At 40.5% G+C, this 22,347-nt stretch overlaps 1 protein-coding gene across 3 annotated transcripts in view; it reads right to left on the reverse strand.

The window, feature by feature from the left end:
- SOAT1 (sterol O-acyltransferase 1) overlaps nt 1-22,347 on the reverse strand; it is a 57,604-nt gene that overhangs the window by 16,823 nt on the left and 18,434 nt on the right. For all 3 annotated transcript variants that reach the window (XM_060088549.1, XM_060088548.1, XM_060088547.1), the window contains one exon: nt 15,032-15,090. In XM_060088549.1, coding sequence (XP_059944532.1) covers nt 15,032-15,090 — 59 coding nt within the window. The remainder of the gene's footprint in view (nt 1-15,031; nt 15,091-22,347) is intronic.

Consider the following 22,347-nt stretch of genomic DNA (forward strand, 5'->3'; position numbering starts at 1 on the left):
CCCAAATTTTGCTTATAAAAACTTCTACCCCCAAACTGTAACAAGGAAGAGCCAATTCTGACTCCAAGTTGGATCTGTTTCTTTTACTTTAACCTTTGCGTTTCGTTGCTTTTGATATTATAATCACTGTCTATACCTGTAAGGATACATAATGGCCTGCCACAGGGAACCCTGTCCCTCTGTTTGTTAAACTAAAAGGCCTTCGTTCAGCTCACAGAGACATTCTGACCCTGCCCACCTGTGAATGGCTGCAGAAAAGACAAAATTAACACATCCAATCCTATTTTGCAAGATAAATGACCTTTTTACTTTACTTCCTCACCTCCTCCCCATCTCTTCCATAAAAGAAACTGGCATCCAGACCCTGAATAAGATGGTTTTGGGGGGACCCTAGTCCGCCATCTTCTCAGTCTGCTGGCTTTCCGAATAAAGTCGCTATTCCTTGCCTCAACACCTCGTCTCCTGGATTTATCGGCCTGTTCCTGTTGTGCGGCGAGCAGAGTGAGCCTGGACTCGGTAATACAAACTCCGATGTTTCAGTTTATTTGGCCTCACTGTGCGTCAGGCACACAAACCTTGTTCAGTAACAATAGCTGATGGAGATGAAAAATACAAGATATACACATATGAACAATACACAGTAGACTACCTAAATGTCACCTGAGAAATAGAACCATTAATGAAAAGACTCAAAGAACATAAAAAAGTTTAGCAAAGAAAGCAACCCAGAGATGACTGGAAATGCCTTTTTTGAGCTGGATGTCAAGCTGAAACCTTTAAGGATCCCAGTAAGTAGGACTTAAGGTTAACTGAAAAGTGGGAGGAGGATACAATACGATGAAAACCCAAGACAGGAAAGTATTAGCCAAACAGAAAATGTGAATGATGCTGCCTGGTTTTAAGGACAAAAACATATAGAACCTATGTTCCCTGGAAGAAATAAAGTGTTTCATAAAATTATTTGTTCATATTAAGGTTATCAAATAGTATTTTATTTTAGTTCCTTTTGCTTGTTTCATTTCAATTATATGCCCATCTTCATTCTGAAATTTTTCAGCAGGTATGATGCTGTTACCGAGTCCAAGCTCGCTCTGCTCGCCGCACAACAGGCCAATAAATTGGGAGATGAGGTGCTGAGGCAAAGGATACGACTTTATTCGGACGGACGGCAGACCGAGAAGATGGAGGACTAGTGTCTCCAAAAAACCATCTTATCGGGGTCTGGATGCCAGTTTCTTTTATAGAACAGAGAGGGGGAGGAGGTGAGGAAGTAAAGTAAAAAGGCCATTCATCTTGCAAAATATGAGGGGATGTGTTAATTTCTTCTTTTCTGTAGCCATTCTCAGGTGGCCAGGGTCAGATTGTCTCCCTATGAGCTGAACAGAGGAACTTTAGTTTAACATTCAGGCAGAGGGGCAGGGTTCCCTGAGTTAGGCCATTATGTATAATAACAAAAGCAACGAAAAGCAAAGGTTAAAGTAAAAGAAACATCCAATGTGGAGTCAAAATTGGCTCTTCCCTGTTACAATGCTTCCCTAACCAAAAACAAAGCAAACACCCAAAAAAGTGACACTCAGAAAAAAAGGAGCGGGGTGGGGTGGGGGTGGTGGTGGTGGTGATTTTCTCATTAAGCTCTAGCACTGGACTGCTTAATAAATCAAGGTTATTTTCAGGTACAAAAATGCTGTCTCACGTAGAAATATACTAAAAGAGAAGAAGGGCAAGAAGTCGTTCATTCCACTAAGTGCTAGGTGTAGTTCTGGGCACTGCTGCAGGCACTGGAGATACAACAACGAACAAAACCTAGTGCCTGTCCTCAGGGAACTTAAAATTCCAGTAGGGGTAAACAGGACATACAGTATGCCAGATGGTGTTAGGGAAAGAAATAAAGAGAAGGGTCTGGGGGAAAAAGGGTGCTATTTTTCATAGAGAGGTCAGAGAAAGCCTCAAAAATAAGATGACGTTTGATAAGATCTGAAGAAAGTAAGAGGGCAAGTTAGTCGATACCTGTGGGAAAAGTACCAGAAGAAGCGTAAGGGTAAAAAGCCCTGAGGCAGGGGCTTCCCTGGTGGCGCAGTGGTTGAGAGTCCGCCTGCCGATGCAGGGGACACGGGTTCGTGCCCCGGTCTGGGAAGATCCCACATGCCGCGGAGCGGCTAGGCCCGTGAGCCATGGCCGCTGGGCCTGCATGTCCACAGCCTGTGCTCCGCAACGGGAGAGGCCACAGCAGTGAGAAGCCCACGTAATGGAAAAAAAAAAAAAAAAAAAAAAAAAAGCCCCGAGGCAGGAACACCCTTGACATGTTTGAGTAATAGCAAGGAAATAGGACATTATAGTTGAAGCAAAAGAGTGATCAGAGTTGAGGTCAGAAAAGAACAGGGAGGGTGGCAGGAGAGGGGCTAAATCATGTAAGGTCTTAACACTTTACCCCCTATTCACATTAGTCCACTGAAATTTTATTTAACACTAAAAAAGAAGCCTGGAATCTTTGAACTAGGATTCCTCATACTCTGGAACTAGCACCCTTCCCAATTAAGTATCGGGTCAAGTAGACCAGAAGCACGGGGAAAAAACAAGCCATAATGAATGTTATAAAAATATCAGTAAAAGCTGATATTTATCTACCCAACTCAAATTAAAAATACTCAACTTCTCACGCCCCAAGCTCTTGTGCGTTACTCACTACTCGCCCACAGGTGAGCCATTGCCATACATGCCCCAAAACTTGCAATTTCCAAAGCCTACGGCAACCTCCTTATCCTCACCCTCCTCATCAATCGAACCACTCTCTTTTCCCCTTCTTTTTCTCCCCATGTTCCAAAACTCCTACTGTAAACAAAGAATGCTGCCCACCATCCAGTTCTACAAGGATCAAGCCACTGCCACTGCAGTCACCCACCCTTGAGGGGAATTCAGGATGGAGAAAACAAGGAAGCATTCTGTGCTTTGGATATACTGACCCCTAGACAGTAAACTGCACATCTTAGGAAAATTTTCAAATGGCCCCAGATTCTTGCATCTTCCTATACATAGAAAAGCACTAAAATCATTAATTTGAGATGTCTGTTCTCTGTGATTAGCAGTAATCCTTCTATGCTTGACTACATGTTTTCCCCAGGCAAAAATCTCATATGTATCCTGGCTCCTCTCCTGCCTCTTTGGAACAGTCTCCTCAGAGCCACTAAGAGGCTATTTCTTGGGCTATGAGGTCCCTGAATAAAACTTAACTCACAACTTTTCCCTTTTGAGTTGTTCTTTCAGTGGACAGTGAAACTGAGCAGGAGCCTGCTGGGGCCCTTCCAGGGATAAAAGCCTTTGTGTTTCCTGTTTCTTGTTTGTAAGAAAAAAGCTTGAGCCTCCTAGACCTTCCCAGAGTTCTAAAGGGCAGATTCATAGAGTCACTAATTAGGGAATGCAGAAACAAAGGAAAAGCAGTCAAGAAAGATAGTTCAACAATAAAACAGAGTCCTAGATCCTCCTCAAGGGATATACATAACAATCTGATACATATCTTCGAATTGTTCTACAAGAACAATTCCAGGTGGAAGATGGTAACTGCAGGCTCAGACCCCAGACTGGTCTCAACCAGAAGGTTGATTTGAGATTCCTGGAACAGCACCCTGTTACCTCACCACCAACCAATCCAAAGAAAGTCATACACCCTACAGCCGCCACCCCAAATGTTGCCTTTAAAAACTCTTCCCTGAAAACCACCTCGGAGTTCATGTCTTCTGAGCATGAGCCACCCATTCTCCTTGTGTAAGCAGATAGGGTAGGGGGTCCCGGGAGAAAGAAAACTAGGCATGGCTTTCTTGACATATGAGAAGCCATTTGTGGCCTAAGTAATATTGTGATCTAAGCCTGGTCACAATGCTTGCCCTTGAACAGATCTCATAATTAATGATCTTAAGGGAAGTAAGGGAATGCAGAACAAAGGAAAAGGAGTCAAGAAACAATAGTCCTAGCTCCTCCTCAAGGGATATACATAATATCTTTGAGGTCAGCAAAAACTAAGGCCCTCACTCCGGTGGAGGATGGAATAATGATGTTGACCCTCATGACTTCAACTAAAGCTTAGACTCTGTGGACCTTTGGCCCAATTCTATGCTTCTCAGCTCAAGCCCCTTCATGAATATGCATGTACCCTTAGCTTAAAACTTCCCCAATTTTGCTGTTGGGGAGACACTGCTTTGGGAAAGATCCCCAGTGTTCTCCAAGTAATAAATCCTTCTCCCGCTCTTTGCCTTGGTTGTGTCTTTTGGCTTGACACCCACCAAGTAGTGAACCCAGTTTTTCGGGTAACACTTGCTTGGTCCTTGCAATAAACTTTTCTCTGCTCCAAACTCTGATGTTTTGGTTGTTTGGTTTCACACTGCACCAGGCACACAAACTTGGGTTTGACGACAATAGCATGAAGGCATTTCTTAATGCTGATGATATAAAATTCACATTTTATGGCAAGACGAGAAAGATTTAAACATAATGTTTTTCTTTGCCTGTTTGGACCTCCTCCCTCCCCTTTAGTGTGTATTGTGCATATGCATTAACCAGACCTCCTTAGGAGATAACATTCCTTCTTAATCTCATCAAGGGTAACAACTCCTTAGGAGATAACCTTCCTTCTTAATCTTGTAAGGGGCCCCAAAGACCATGACCTACTACCTGCTTTGTACCTCTAGATCTGGATTGTGTAAACTGTCAATAATCTGTCATTTAATGTACAGCCCTCTATCTCAAAAACTTAATATAACTGTCTATGACCTCTCACAGACAGACAGTTCTTGGAGCTTTCTGAGAGGCTGTTCCCAGGTTATAATACTCAATTTGGCGTGAATAAAATTTTCCACTTCTTTCTTAGAAGGACTTACTAATTTTTTTCATCAACGATGCCTTTGTCCTCTTTCTCTGAGGAATTAAAATTGATTGAAGCTGCTGCCACTGGGACACAAGGAAGAACTCTATTGTGGACACTATTAAGTTTCCTTAGCCTCCTCCTTTCATGTATCCAAGTACTGATTGAAATAAAGAGCGACTGCTTATTACTGTCATTCCCTTTGTAAGAGGGAAAGGAAACAGTACAAGAAGTGCTCCACCTCTGCCTTCTTCTGAGTTCTTCTATTGCATGAAACTCGTGTTAATTAGAACTTCAAAACGTGACCACAATAAATCTGTCTAAAAATGTCTATCAGTAACCTGAAAAGGAGACAAGCTTATAGGCTTTCTAATTTACTTATCTTCTCAATCTCATCTCTATTAACATTAATTTTATCCAGCCCATGGACTATATGATTCTCCCAGCACAACAGATGGACAGAAGGACAACAGAAGGAAGGAGGCAGGCAGTTAACTAGAAACTAGAAAAGCAAGGTGCTTAGATAATCTATCAAAGAACCTCACTTTTAAAACAAGCAGCTAAAGGAGACAACCTCTAAGATTCTAGGAATGGGGAACAACCACCAAGAAGCAAAAATTCTACGGTTGGAATGCAGTGAAGGCACCACGAGTGATCAGAGACGAGGCTGGAGAAGCAAACAGGGTCTACAGTTCATGACAGGTCTTTTAAGGTTTTTTTTTTGTTTTTTTTTTCCATGTCACTTGGCTTGCGGGATCTTAGTTCCCTAACCAGGGATTGATTAATTGATTGATTTAGGCCACGCCGTGCCTTAGTTGCGGCACACGGGATCTTCAGTTGCAGCATGTGGACTCCTTAGCTATGGCATGCATGTGGGATCTAGTTCCCCGAACAGGGATTGAACCCGGGACCCCTGCATTGGGAGCATGGAGTCTTACCCACCTGACCACCAGGGAAGTTCCCCCAACCAGGGACTGAACCTGGGCCCTTGGCAGTGAAAGCAAGGAGGAGTCCTAACCACTGGACCGCCAGGGAATTCCCCCATTTTAAGAATTTTTCATTTTATCCTCAGGGCAACTGAAAACCAATGATGTTTTAAGCACAAGGTTTATAAACATATTCAGATTTGCACTTCAGAAAGAGAACACTTCTAAAAAGCCTTCCAAACAGAGGTTGCTTTGGACTGTCTTAAAATGTGAAAAGAGCAGGGTCGTTTATGGATAAAGTAACCCTTACAGAGGCATGAAAAAATTAAAAAGTAGGCTGAGAGAAAGAAACACAAAATAAACATGTATACTCTGAGTAGAGAGTATAAAATATTATACTCTGGAACTTCCGGGTTGGTGAACCCATGGTGACGCAGGGAGAATGGCTCACTCAGAGAGCATGGAAGCTCCACACCCTTTCCCCATACTTGCCCTGTGCATCTCTTCCACCTGGCTGTTCCTGAGCTATTATATCCTTTTATAATAAACTGGTGATCTAGTTAAGTAAAAAAAAATTAAAAATAAAATATTATACTCTGGGCTTCCCTTGTGGCACAGTGGTTAAGAATCCGACTGCCGGGGCTCCCCTAGTGGCGCAGTGGTTGAGAGTCCACCTGCCGATGCAGGGGACACGGGTTTGTGCCCCGGTCCAGGAAGATCCCACATGCTGCGGAGCGGCTAGGCCTGTGAGCCATGGCCGCTGAGCCTGCGCGTCCGGAGCCTGTGCTCCGCAACGGGAGAGGCCACAACAGTGAGAGGTCCGCGTACCGCAAAAAAAAAAAAAAAAGAATCCGCCTGCCAATGCAGGGGGACACGGGTTTGAGCCCTGGTCCGGGAAGATCCCACATGCCGCAGAGCAACTAAGCCCGTGAGCCACAACTACTGAGCCCTTGAGCCACAACTACTTAAGCTCGTGTGCCTAGAGCCCGTGCTCCACAAGAGAAGCCACCGCAATGAGAAGCCCGAGCACCGCAACGAAGAGTAGCCCCCGCTCGCCGCAACTTGAGAAAGCCCACGTGCAGCAACGAAGACCCAACGCAGCCAAAAATAAATAAATTAAATAAATTAAAAAAATATATATATATTATACTCTGACTCCACAAGGTCATATCACTAGTTCATGAATTACTTGTTTCTCTGATTCACCACCTGGCTTTGCACAGAGAATCTTTTAACCTCACAGCGGCATGGAACCAGAAACCTGACCTTTTTGGGCAAAGCAAGTAACACAACAGAACAGGTAATACAGTGTTTAAATTGAATCCCCAAGAGAGGAAGCCCCTAACAATTCACTCTAACGTATACTACATCTTATTCTTTTCCATCATTGCACTTAATACAATCTAAAATGCTTTACATTTCTATCTTTTGGTGTCTTAATGTCTACCTCCCCCACCTGACTTTAAAACCATGTCTATTTGTTAACCACTCTACAGTCACCTCTCAGCAAAACAACTGCCAAGACTGTGTTAAATATATTTCCAAAGAGCTTTTGATATAAACTCCTGCCCCCGAAACCCCTACTTACACCACTGCTTGCTTTATTCAATATCTATTATAAAGCAGAAAGTAGATATCTAAAACAAAACATAACTACATAGCCCTGATTTCTCTGTGGAAACTATAAAGGGAAAGGGACTAAAAATCACTACTGTTGTTATTGTTGGTAATGGCTGTTAATAACTGAATGACTGCTTTATGCTAGATACTCTCTTAGGGCCTTTTAAACATTATTTCTAGTCTTAAAACAGTCTTTGAAGTAGGCAATAGAATTCCTATTTTACATATGAGAGATCTAAGCGTGAACAAGTCAAGTGATGTGACTTACCCAAGGTCACCACTTGTAGGCTATAGAACTAGGATCAGAACTCCAGTCTATCTGACCTCAGAGTTCGCATTACATTATATTGCTTTCCACTGTACTTCATATAAAATAGTTTCTATATGATTAGCACCATAAGCCAAAAAAGTAAAACCTAAAATGTCAATGATGTACATACATGTAGCCTGAAAATGGTAGGTAATCTAGTAAAAAGGTGTTGTTTGGCTTAGTTCTATTACAAACATTTCATTTGCAGGCATCAATGTAGAAGAAGTTTAAAGTCCTAAACGGTGCACTGTACTAAATTCCTCCTACATAGTCAAAAAGTCTTGAGTATAACTGTTACATAATCCTTAATACAGGAAGCCAAAGGTTCAAGATAAACCAGGAACTAATCAAATTAGAGCTCTGAATTTTAATCCCTTTTTATTTAAAATAAAATTCATCCTGGGCTATTTCCCAATTTAAGTTAGACTACAATATTCCTGATATCATATTGTTATCAGTCTAAACTGAGCTGAAACACATTTATTTACCTTAATCTACTTAGGTAGCTCCTGCATCTTAACTATCCAAATGGTATATATTACAGTTTCTCATCATCACTGCCTACCTCCTTCACTTCATTAGCCATTATTAAATGCTAGAAAACCAGAAAGGAGTAAAAATATCACATTCCCAGTAGTTACCAAATGATGCATCCGTACAAATGACTATCATGAAATAAATTTTTAAAAATCACATTTCCAAAGAATATTTTAACACAAAAAAAGCCACAAAATGATGTTAAGAAAAATATACAACTGAATATATAAATGGATGCTGATTTTGCTAATGTATCTGACACACATGCCTGCATGTGTCTACTTGTATCTGTGCATACGATATAAGAAGGAAAACAAATTACTGGAGAAAATAAACCAAAATATTATCTCCAAGTGGTGGGCATATGGGTGGTGAGTGTTTCCTCTTTATACTTTGTCTCATAAATTTTCTGCAATGAGCCTATATTACTTCTATAATCAGAAAAAAAAAAAACCTACATTAATTAAGAAAATATATTCCTCCTGTTCTTGAAACAATCCTCCTGTTGTGATATGGTATCACAACATTAAAATAAAATCTTTTAAACCTTGCACTTTTTTTCTAAAAGAAAGTACCTTATCTCATCTAAGATGCAACTGATCTTTGTTTGACACTATGGAAAAAAAAAGCTGCCAAGTGAACTACACTACACAGCACAGCGCAGTGTTTTCTTGTTTCCAGAGACATTACAAAACAGAGAGTAACCATCACCTGTAAGATCTTCAACAGAGCTCTAAAATCATGTAATTTCTTACCAAGAATACCAACTTACAGTGACATCACCTTATAGCTTTCAATGAACCTTTTAAAGGTATCTAACTCAATTGCTGTTCCTCTTGCTTATCCATTTTTTTTTCCCCCACGGGCTCCCGACGTACAGGCTCAGCGGCCATGGCGCACAGGCCTAGCCGCTCTGCGGCATGTGGGATCCTCCCAGACCGGGGCACGAACCCACGTCCCCTGCATTGGCAGGCGGACTCTCAACCACTGCGCCACCAGGGAAGCCCTTGCTTATCCATTTTATACATAGTATTCTCGGCTAGCATGAGAACAGAAACGACGTCTTCAAAATCTCAGCACCTAATGTAGTGCCTGACAGACAAAGGAACCAAGTAAGTGTTGTTCATGGAACTAAATTAGTGAACATTCCTACTGAACATTCCTAAGGGGCAATGGGGCAGGTTCATTCCTTCATTTTGTAAATAAGTGATAAAATCATAAAGAACAATGAACTGACTTTCCCAAGGTTCATCAAAGCAGACTAGAGACTAATACATTTATTTATGTATTTAAGTAAAATGAGAAAAGGCAGAAAGGGAAATAGAAGAATGTAGTCACATTTACACAGCCAAAAGAAGGTAAGATTTGACCAGAAGATCAGGGGTAGTAAACTACAGTTATTATAGTGACTGTTAATTGTCAACCTATCGTTTTCCACCCCCTTCCTTAGTACCAGAACCCCTAATTTTTACCTGGGCACCTAAATGCCCAGAATAAATAAATTTCCCAGTCTCCCTTTGCACCTAGGTGTGGCCAGGTGACTAAGTTCTTGCCAATGAGATACAGGCAGAATCGGTTTGACAAAACCGCCAGAAAAACTTCCTTAAAAGACAGCTGGTACCTGCTCCTTGCCCCCTTTCTTCCCCTACATCAATTCTGCTCTTTGAAACTCAGATGAAAAGGCTGAAGCCACTTGGACAATGAGAAGACAAATCACAGCCTACAAATGGTGAGGCAGGGAGGTAGCAGGAGGAGTCGCTGAGGACCAGAGTCACCAGACCAGCTGTGGACCTCTCACCTCTGGATCATTTATACAAGAGGAAAATGCACTTCTATCTTCTTTAAGCCACAATTATTTGTGTTCATCTTGTGTTGCTATTACGGCACAAGCTAATCTCAACTTATACAAATGATCAAAGAATTTCTGGGCAGAAAACACTTAGACTTGTCTTTCCAGCAGTCTGCCAACAAATCAAATAAGTTGGCACTATCCAAAAACTTCTTTAGTTTACTCGAACAAGTGATAAGCCATGAAGAGGAGGCCTCGTTTGCAGACATGCCATCTTGAGTCGTACTCATTACAGATTGCTCATTTAATGGTCAGGCAACTGCACTAGATACTGATATGAAAAACAACACTAGAAAAGCTACATAAGAAGCAAGCGAAATATAAATATGTATTTTTAAGAAGCAGAAATAGAAAGTAATTTTTCATCCCTTCAATTTTCACACTAGACCTAACATTTGCTCTATAAAATTGTGTACATTAATAAAAGTTCTACAAACATCGATAGTAAAGATATCCTCTTTTCTCTTCTCAACATACTCACTTTCCTCTGGAAACTGTCCTCAAAGGTGAGGACAGGCACCCCGTGTCCAGGTTAGGGCTGTACTATATGGCCCTGCCCTTCTGAACAAAATTCAATTCTCTCTCTCATAGACCTGAGACTCTGAGCTTAGAAAGCATGACTGGAAACCTTATTAACTGAAAAATTCAGAAATAGCTGAACTCTTGCTATTAAAATAAATATCCGGCTTCCCTGGTGGCACAGTGGTTGAGAGTCCGCCTGCCGATGCAGGGGACACGGGTTCGTGCCCCGGTCCGGGAAGATCCCACATGCCGCGGAGCGGCTGGGCCCGTGAGCCATGGCCGCTGAGCCTGCGCGTCTGGAGCCTGTGCTCCGCAACGGGGAGAGGCCACAACAGTGAGAGGCCCGCGTACCACAAAAAAAATAAAATAAATAAATAAATAAATAAATAAATAAATATCCTTTCCAAAGCCTGAGTATGTTCAACTTCTCCTAGGATTCTATGAGATACATTAATCTTTCAAATACACTTCCTTTTATGCTTAAATAAGGCAAAGTAGGTTTCTGTTATCTGCAACCAATAGAAAAAATATAAAACAATGTTAAAGCTAATTTCTTTACTAATGTAGAGAATGTAGCTCTGATGTAGCTGGTTGGAACCTAATCATTTTAATCTCCCTTGGACTGTTCCAAGATCTTTAAAGGTTTGTTACAACACAATTCTAAGGATTTCAAAAGGTCATGATCCAGAGTTACACAGTGCTGTATGACCCCACTAGCACCATATTTTTTTTTGATTAAGTACTTCAAAGTTTTTTTATGACAGCATTTAGACCCAGAAGTGACCTTAAAAATTTCAATCAGTTCAACCCACTAATGTCATCACCTCTCTCATTTCTCTTCCCTTAGGACTAAAGAGCTTGCTCAGTACCTGACAACCTTCTTCACACCTTTCCTTAACAGGAGCTCCTCTATCTGTATATATAAATTTTCACTGAATTCTTTGTAAGTTGCCATATTTAGCAAATAAAAATATAGGAGACCCCCCCAATATATATATTTAGGACAGTTGGTTAAATTTGAATTTGATAAACAACTTTTTTAGTCTAGGTATGTCCCGAATATTGCATGATGACCAACAAACTATCTGCGGTTTGTCTGAAATTCAAATTTAACTAGGCATACTGTTTTTTTTTTTTTTTTTTTTTTTGCGGTATGCGGGCCTCTCACTGTTGTGGCCTCTCCCGTTGCGGAGCACAGGCTCAGTGGCCATGGCTCATGGGCCCAGCCGCTCCGCGGCATGTGGGATCTTCCTAGACCAGGGCTCGAACCCGTGTCCCCTGCATTGGCAGGCAGATTCTCAACCACTGCACCACCAGGGAAGCCCTAGAAAGCTTTAGAAGCAGTAGCATTTGAGTGAGAATTTGAAGGATATACAGTATTTTGATTGGTGAAGGTAGGAAGTTAAAGGAAATTTCAAGTAGAAAGAGCTTCATGAACAAGGGCATGAAGATAGGAAAAAAATGCCTTACAATCTAGCCCAAACTTTATTTTTCTTTCTGCCATGCTCCACCAGGGGCACAGATGCTAATCAAGTGTAATTTCCAAGACACAGATTAAGTTTCTTTCCTCCATACCTCTGTTCAAGCCATGCCCTCCTTCAATAACCGGGAAAAAGTCTTGCACAACACAGAGTAATAAATACTACTAGCTAAACCAACCTCTACCTTTCCCTCAGCTTCTATTCCCTTACTTCATCCATTTCTTTCTCTCTCCTTCAAATGTTTCCAACTGACCAAACTAAAGAATATAATAATATTATTCACTGATTAATATATAAAGTAGAGAAGTAGAATATTTTCTTTAAAAACAAAGTTTCAACTTAAATCCTTGAAACGTTCCCTCCATTCCCCCTCTCCCCTCCCCTTTTACTTCTCACTCCACATTCCCTTTCCTCTTTGGGTTACTGATGCTATATTTTTTTAAAATTCCCCTCCCACCTCAGATTTTTAAAATAAATAGCAATGACAGCAGGGATGGACTGTGCTTTCACGAATGTGAAACTTTCCCTCACAAGCAGAGCACAGTAAGGGCTTTGTGTTCTTTCTGGGAAGGGGACAAGGAGCAAAAGAGGAACAGAAGGGGAATCTGAAAAGGAATGGAAGGTGTCCAGCCCATCTAGAGGAATAAAGGTCAGGAACACTCTGGTAAGCCATAAAAACAAAATTTCTTTATTGTAGTGACTAAATTTGCAAGAATGGGCCCTCAAAAATAGCACATACGCCTACATACTAAATAGTTTTCTTTTGTTAGCCAAAATTATAAATTATCCCTCAGAGAAGTGCAAGTTACCAAATAATCAAGTCTTCAATCTCTTATAATGAGACAACAAATTTTTAACTGGAAAAGACATTCACTAGAAATGGCCTTGATCATTGTAGTTTTAAAGGCTTACACAGGTAACCTAATGGAATCAGGAAAAATAAAATGTAACACACTATTAACTAGGAGTCTAGACTCTCAGTTTCAAGTATAGTCAATATATCTTTTGAATACCACTTTATAAAGCAATGTTAAGTGCTTATATTGTAGAAAACACATATATACCTCCAGAATTGGGTGGGGGGGCAGGGGACGGGGTGGGGGGAGATATCGCAATGTTAAGCAAATAGGTACTTGTAGTAAAATGTCTAGTGAGAGCACCATCCCTGGACTCAAAAAGTGCTGGATCTCCAAGAAATGAGATGACGGTGAAAATACTCCAGGACTGGAAATGACTGAAAAACTAGCTCTCACAATTACAAAGACACTAAGATCAAAGTGAATGCAAACAATCTTGCATATACTGTTTTATGAAACAGGATAAAAATATCTATATTTACAGTATTCTATATAAATGCATATATGCATGCATGCATACGTAACTAAATTAATAAAAACGGCTATTTCATCCACATCATTGGATGTTTATATATTCAAGTTGGCCAATAATTTTTTTTCTTTTGCTGAGCACTTATGTATTTTTGTACCATTTAAGTCATTTGCTTTTCAGGTTTATTATTTACTGACTAATCTCCTGTGTTAGAATGTGAGCTTCCTGAAGAAAGGGCCCTTTATTTTGATTAGTTATGTATCCCAGTGCTAATAACAGAGCCTGACATGTAGAAGGTGTCCAAAACAGTGTCAGTGAATGAATAAACTGATAAGCAAATTGCCTAAGTTCACAAGGTAGGTTATAGAGGTGGGTCTGTCTGACTCCAAAACCCAAGCATTTCCACTAAGAATATGTTAGTACAAGTTATTCATATGCTTGGAGGAAACCATTTACTGAAATAAATTTTTAAAAAGAATAACAGACATGTTGTATTTCAAAGGACTCTTAGAAACCTTAGAAAATTTGGAAGTGATCTTCCTATTGGGAAAACAAGAGGCTGCCTTGGATTTGAAGTCAACTTATATTTGGCACACAGAGTATTAGATTCTTTTTAATATAAAATTATTTATTTTCTTTATTTTTGGCTGCATTGGGTCTTCGTCGCTGCATGCGGGCTCTCTCTAGTTGCGGCAAGTGGGGGTCACTCCTCACTGCAGTGTGCGGGCCTCTCACTGTGGTGGCCTCTCCCACTGCAGAGCACGGGCTCTAGGCATGCAGGCTCAGTAGTTGTGGCTCGCGGGCTGTAGAGTGCAGGCTCAGTAGCTGTGGTGCACGGGCTTAGTTGCTCCGCGGCATGAGGGATTTTCCAGATGAGGGCGTGAACCTGTGTCCCCTGCATTGGCAGGAGGACTCCTAACCACTGTGCCACCAGGGAAGTCCCAGTTGTTTCTTTTGTTTTTTTTTTTAAGTGTTCTTTGTCCTCCAGAATTTCCTGAGGGCACTGCTGAATTCTAACTTGTAGAACTGTTTGCCCTGCTTGAAATGTCTGTTATTTATTTATTTTTTGGCTGCGCCGCACAGCTTGCAGAATCTTACTTTCCCGACCAGGGATTGGACTCGGGCCACCGCAGTGAAAGCATGAGTCCTAACTGCTGGACCGCCAGGAATTCCCTGAAATGTCTTGATGTTGTTTGTGAGTTGATATTTCTATTTCTTCTACATCCATAACAGGGAATCTACTTCTAAATTCAGATTCAATGTTTGTTGAAGGCCTATTATTTACTATGAAACATGACAGATACTTTCATAAAGCACCTACACAAGCACTTACACAAGCATTCAACTGTATCATGTTTGCTAAAATTGAGTTTTACTGGTAAAAGCCAGAAAATGAGAGTGATGGATGATAGTACAGAAAAAAAACAAAAAACAATCTGGTTCTTATGTAGGATGACGAGATGGCAGACCTTATTTTCCTGTTTCATGTCGACTGATAAGAAAGGTAAATAACTCTTTAAACAGTTTAGCATTAAAAATTGTACTGAATAAAACTCTTTACCCTAAAACTCTACATTTTTGTTTCTGGAAGAGGGAGTTACTTACCTCTGCCTCTGCTGTCAACTGTATCTTCTTTGCTATCAGCTGTTTTAAATCAATCTGACCTAAGGAAAGAAAAAAATATAACTTTTAAGTTGATGGAGATAGTTACCTATCAGCATTATTTAAATCATGAAGTTGAAAAACAAGCAAAAAATGATGACTATGTAAACTATGGTACAACCACAAAACATGACACAACTCTTAAAAATGAAACATGGGCAATATAAATAGAAGGAAATTTATACATAAAAATGCTAAGTTGAAAAAAAACTACTATATGTACACACAGTACTTACAACTATATTAATCATAGGATGCTGACAGTATAGGAAATTCTGACAGTACAGGAAATTAGTTTCTGTGAATGGATCCTGCAACTATGAGTAGTAAAATGTACAAGCAACAATAGAAAAATTAAATAAATCGGACTTCGTCAAAAATTAAAAAAAAAAAAAGTTTCTGCTCCAAAGAAGTAAAAAGACACAAAACGGGGAAAAACACTTGCAAATCTGATCCAGAACCTGCATCCAGAATATGTAAAGAACTCCTACAATTCAATGGTAAAGACGAATAGTCCAACTGAAGCATCTGAAAAGACATGTCTCCAAAAAAGATATACAAATGGTCAATACCATCTGAAACGATGCTCAATATCACTGGCCATCAGGGAAATGCAAATCAAAACCACAAAGAAATATCACTTCATACCCACTAGGGTGGCTATAATCAAAAACACGTAAGTGTTGGCCATTGAACACCTTAAGCTAATACAATGTTATGTGTCAATTATCTCAATAAATCTAGAAAAAGAGTTGTACAAGCAGGAAATTTTGAGAAGAACATTATTTCAGGGATTGGATGTGATAGCTTTTCTGTAATACAATTAGAGAGTGTTAATAAACACTTGTAACAATGATGTTTATAAGCTTGGTACAAATAAAACAGAGTCTATTATTTCCTTTTTTTTTTTTTTTTTTTTTTTTGCGGTACGCGGGCCTCTCACTGCTGTGGCCTCTCCCGTTGCGAAGCACAGGCTCCGGACGCGCAGGCTCAGCGGCCATGGCTCACGGGCCTAGCCGCTCCGCAGCATGTGGGATCCTCCCGGACTGGGGCGTGAACCCGTATCCCCTGCATCGGCAGGCGGACTCCCAACCACTGCGCCACCAGGGAAGCCCCGATTATTTACTATTTTTTTAATTTTTAATTTTTTTGTTTGTGTTGGGTCTTCGTTGCTGCGTGTGGGCTTTCTCTAGTTGTGGCGAGCAGGAGCTACACTTCGTTGCGGTGCGTGGGCTTCTCATTGCAGTGGCTTCTCTTGCTGCAGAGCACAGGCTCTAGGCGCACGGACTTCAGTAGTTGCAGCACACGGGCCCTAGAGCGCGCAGGCTTCAGTAGTTGCAGCGCATGGGCTCAGTAGTTGTGGTTCATGGGCTCTAGAACACAGTCTCAGCAGTTGTGGCCCACAGGCTCAGTTGCTCCGGAGATCTGGGAGCAACTGAGAAGTTGTGGGATCTTCCCGGACCAGGGATCGAACCCGCATCCCCTGCGTTGGCAGGAGGATTCTTAACTACTGCGCCACCAGGGAAGTCCCAAAACAGAGTTTTTTAAGTGAGGAGAAAAAGCTTTGACTAGAACATGGAGAAATTAAAACCCTCCTACATTGCTGGTGAGAATGTAAAATGACACAATGCTTTTGAAAAAGTCTGGAAGTTCCTCAAAAGGTAAACACAGAGGTACCATTTAACCCAGAAATTCCACCCCTAGGTAAATACACAAGAGAAATAAAAACAGACTCCCCCCTCCCATTTATAGAAAATTAAAAATCCAAGCCTCCAAAAAACGATCTAACAAGATTGCTCATTATCCTATGATGTTCAAGTAACTAATAACATTTTGGTAAATATTATTTGTCCTTTTACTTTGGCAAAAATTAAATAATATTAAATATAATATTATAAATATACATACTATAAAAACAGTCATTATGAATACTGTTTGGTAACCTGTTTTCATTTAACATATTGTTAATATCTTTGCATATCATTATATATTCTTCCACATCATTTTTATTGGTCTACTATTCTATTTTTATGGCTGAAATAGAATTTATTTAATTCTCTATTGGATTTTTTTTTTTTTTTTTTTTTGCTTTTTGCTGTACGTGGGCCTCTCACTGTTGTGGCCTCTCCCGTTGCAGAGCACAGGCTCCGGACGTGCAGGTTCAGCGGCCATGGCTCACGGGCCTAGCCGCTCCGTGGCATGTGGGATCCTCCCGGACTGGGGCACGAAGCCATGTCCCCTGCATCGGCAGGCGGACTCTCAACCAACTGCACCACCAGGGAAGCCCCCTCTATTGGACATTTTGATGCTTTATATCATTTCACAATATTCCACTTGGAAAAAAGGCATGGAGAATGTGAAGGTCCAAAATGCACCTAATAAAAGCTCTATAAGGAGAGGAAAAATTTGAAGTAACAATGGCTGAGAACTTTCTGGAAGTGTTAAAAAAAAAGCCAATCCTCAAAGGAAGATCAAAGAATCCCAAGCAGGGTAAAGATACATCATAGTGAAACTGTGTAATACAGAGGTTTATTTAAAAACAAAACACAAAACAATAAGACTCTTAAAAGCACCCAGAAAGAAAATATCACCTTCAAGAGAATTGCCATTATGCTGAGTATCTGACTCATCAACACCAACAACAGAAGCCGGCAAACAGTGAAATAATATCTTCAACTGTTGATAATAGTGAAGTTTATGACTGGGAAGGAGGCTAGAGTTCATATCACAGAGAGCCTGTGCGTATCACAACAAGGGCTTTGCGGAAATCAAGAATTTTAAGCAGAAGAGTAACTGATCTGATATTGGAAAATTCCACTCTCTGGCAGGAGAGGAAGAAAGGACCACATAAGAGAAATGCAATAAATCCTGACAAGAAATGATGTCGCCATAAGCCAAAACAATAGCTCTGAGAATGGATAGGAGAGGATAAATTTTGAAAATATTCCCAGATTGGTAACTTATTAGGTAAGAAATATGAAGGTAAAACAAATATCCATTTGATTTTTCTATCAACTGTAAAAATACTTTTATTTAGTTCTCTACCATCTATGATCAGACCATGGATTCATAAAGAAGCTATTTACTTCATAAATAAATGAATACAGAAACTTCTTCCCTTCAACGAATTACCATAGGGGGATGGGGAAGAAGACGCCAAAGATTAATTCTCACTACTTGTGCATCATCCCCAAAAGGAATCTGTCGATCCATAAATAACCTAACCACCATTCAAACTGGCTTTGAGGAGTCAGGGACTGGAAAGCAGGGAAGAGTTTTTTCTCACTTAGACTAGAATCCCTAAAGGCCCCGCTCCAGAGACAGTAAAGTTATATAAAGTCGAAGAAAAATATATTAAAAATCCAATTCAATTCATTTTCTTTCACCTTAAAACTAACCTCACACAATATTCAAAATTACTTTCTTGCTACCCACCAAAACTTAAATGTCATAAAAAGCAAAAGAATAATGCTCTAAAAGCTAACATCCAGTGATGTAAAGAACTATATACAGGGACTTCCCTGGTGGCACTATGGTTAAGAATCCGCCTGCCAATGCAGGGGACAGAGGTTCCATCCCTGGTCCAGGAAGATCCCACAAGCCGCAAAGCAACTAAGCCCCTGCGCCACAACTACTGAGCCCGCATGCCACAAATACTGAAGCCCGTGCACGTAGAGCCCACGCTCCACAAGAGAAGCCACTGCAATGAGAAGCCTGCGCACCGCAACAAAGAGTAGCCCCCACTCGCCGCAACTAGAGAAAGCCCACGCACAGCAACGAAGACCCAACACAGCCATAAATAAATAAATAAATAAATAAAAATTTTAATATATAAAAATAAAATAAAAATTAAAAAATAAAAAACTATGTACAGACACCCAACCACATAAGTCAACTCAAGGTTTCTAAATTTCTAAAACATTGACCATGAAATAGGGATAAGCCAGGACTGAGGGTCATGCAATTTCTGAAATACCTGCCTAGATCTATTAATATCACTAACTGATAACTGATCATTAACTGATAATACCTATTAGTAGACCCAAAGATAAATCCTTAAAGAAAGCTACTCTAGATTTTGTTTTTCCTAACCCTCTTATCTCTAAGAAGTCAGGCTTGCGACATTTATCTCCATGAACACTACCTCACAGTTGTAAAGTCTACAACATTGAATTGAGTATTTAAAAATTTACTCCTTGAAGTATCAAAAATCTAATTTGAACCAGTTTTGATAAAGACCTTCCTAAAATTATTACATGCTTTACCACCTTAAAAAAAAAGAGAGACTCTACATAATCTTTATGTCGAATAAAAGATCATTTATTGCACTGTGCTATTATAGTGACACCTTTAGTAGGACTGAAATGAGAGCAACGGAGCCCACACTAAACAGCTCCAGAAAGTCGTGCCTTTCTACTAGCGTTGCTTCTTCACGGCTCTTCATCAAATCTGATTCCTGTAACAATCCTATACTTACACTACTATGCCAAATTTACTGCCAATGTTACCCAGAAGGAAAAGATAAATAACCAAGCTTATTAAATTAGTAACACACTTATTCATTCAATTATATACTCACTCACTAAATAAAAACCCTCTGAGAACCCAATACATATGGGGTACTAGGCACTATTCCAAACCCCTCCCTTAGGATCTCAGTAGAAGTATGCAAACATAGATAATTACAATACACAGAAGGGCTGTGGGATCATCAGGGTGGAGAGAGCTTTGGCAAAGGAAGTCAATATTTGAGCTGATAAAGAAAAATCACAGTGCACAAGGTGTTAGAAAGATTATTTCAGGCAATGGAAACAGCATGAAGACTTGTAAGGATTTGGGTTTTCTGGGACTTGACCCTGAGTCAAAAGCCTCTAGGTGCCAAGCTCTCTTTGCTTTACAATACTGTACTTAATATAGGCTTTTGCCTAAGGGCAGCTTTTAACTCCTTACCTTCTAGGTTACCAGTTACTTTCTAGATCAGTGCTGTCCAACAGAAACATAATGTGAACCACATTTTGTAATTTAAAATTTCCTGGGAACCACATGAAAAACTAAAAACAGGTGCAAAGTGAGTCTTTGAAACGTGGTATGTATTTTACAACTTTGGTGTTATCTCAATTCAGACTAGCCACAGTTCAAGTGCTCAACCAGACCAGACTGAACAGTTCTAAATCAGGGGTCAGCAATTTTTTTCTGTAATGGGCCAGAGAGTATTTCAGGCTTTGGGGGCCATATGGCCCAAAAGCACTACAACCATAAATGAATGAAAGTGGCTGTGTAAGACAACTCCTGTTCTAGATGGCTGAATTTACTGTGAGTCAGGCTGACAAAACTGACAGGTATGCAGTTATTTTTTATAATCCCACGTGACTGTGGTGAACAACGTTGGTTGCTTCCGCCACAAGGGCATGTGTTTCATTCCCCTTGCCAGAGACTGATTTAAGAATGGGCATGAGCACCAGTCAAGAGATGGCCCACTCAGGTTTACTGAGAAGAGTGTAGAGGGACTATTTTATAAATGTGTGGGCAAATTTAAGAAAAGCAACAAAGGATGGTGTAGCATTCTAGGGCTAGTGACAAGCAGCAGGAAAGCTGTTACTATCCTGAAAGGGCAAAGGAGGGAAATGGTTTAGGAAACCCAAAGAGAACTCCCTGGAGAGAACTATTAGACAGAAGAGATGGTTACCCAGCCCAGAGGGAACCTATGTTATAAACACACACCTTACTCTCTGCCCTTGGACCTCCTCTCAATGCCACCCACCCCAACCATGACCGAACCCTACCAGAAACCAGAGGGCATGGAAGCCATTTGATTGTGCCCAGGGAGGCTGATGCTCTGGACTCTAAGTAGGGTAGAAAAGAGTAAAGAGGTAAAAGGAAGACAGCATAACTTGTAATCTAGTTCTGGCCAATGAGACATGAGAAGTCTGTTGGGCAAGTTCTAGGAAAGATTTCATTGCTCTAAAGAGAGGCACAGGGAAACGGTGTTCCTTCTGATGGAAATTATTCTTTTGCTTTCCCAGTTTTCTTACTCAGCCTAGAGTCACTAACCCTCTGTCATTATTTCTATCCTTCCCTCATCAACGCCACCGATTTCCTGGACCCACCTAGCCACATCCCAATCCCAGATATTGCCTGCTATCTGCTTTCTGATTTCAAACTGCCATGCATTGCAGAAATGTAATACAGAAAATGGGCCCACTATAAACTGTTGCTGTCTAGCGTTAACCAGGCCTGCAATAAAAATGAAATCTTTGTCTCTGCCTCTTGATGAATTTCTATAACATTCCTCCCAAGCATAGTTCCAAACATTTTCCACCTTCAAGTCCCAGCCTTACAAAGCAACCTTCAGTTGATCATTTTGGGGACCAACTCCTGAAATGTCTTCTATCTTTTTTTTTTTTTTTTTTGCGGTACGTGGGCCTCTCACTGTTGTGGCCTCTCCCGTTGTGGAGCACAGGCTCCGGACGCGCAGGCTCAGCGGCCATGGCTCACGGGCCCAACCGCTCCGCGGCATGTGGGATCCTCCTGGACCGGGGCACGAACCCGTGTCCCCTGCATCGGCAGGCGGACTCTCAACCACTGCACCACCAGGGAAGCCCCTGTCTTCTATCTTAATTTTCACTATCTTTAATCCTCTTCTCCACTGTTCCTTTGTCAGAAGAAGGGGTAGCCCATCTCTTTTTCAAAACTACCCCTTTAAACTATATTGCCTTGATCCTTTATATGTCCTTTGAGAAACTGTTCAAATCATTCAACACACTGAGCCATTTCTATTGTCCACATTACATTCAGCACCAAAGTAGTCTTTAAAATTTTTCTGAAATTATGATATGGATGTCATAAGTGGTACTCAAAATTTATCTGTGAAGTATTACATATCTACTTAACGTTTTAGAAACAAATATGTAACTGAAACAAACTATCACTTCATAGAATTTACTGCTTAGGATGAAGATTCTTCTTTTTAGTGAAATTTTCTTTAAATTACATAATAATAAATATGGTACAGAGATAACGGCAAAATTATAAATAACTGAAATTTTGGAAACAATGTCCTTTGGAAACAAACAACAGCCCTTTCCAATGACCTCTTACCTTTCAAGACCCAACTCATGCTGTCTTTTCCTTTTAATATAAAATGTCCTGGAACAGTGGTTTGTACTTCCTATCTTCACTTTTCTCACTAGCAATTCATCCCCAACATGTTTCTGCAACTCTTCCTTTTCTAGAGTCACTATGGCCTCCAAATTTCTAAA

This window comes from Mesoplodon densirostris, chromosome 2 (genome assembly GCF_025265405.1).
Source record: "Mesoplodon densirostris isolate mMesDen1 chromosome 2, mMesDen1 primary haplotype, whole genome shotgun sequence".
Lineage (NCBI taxonomy): Eukaryota > Metazoa > Chordata > Mammalia > Artiodactyla > Ziphiidae > Mesoplodon > Mesoplodon densirostris.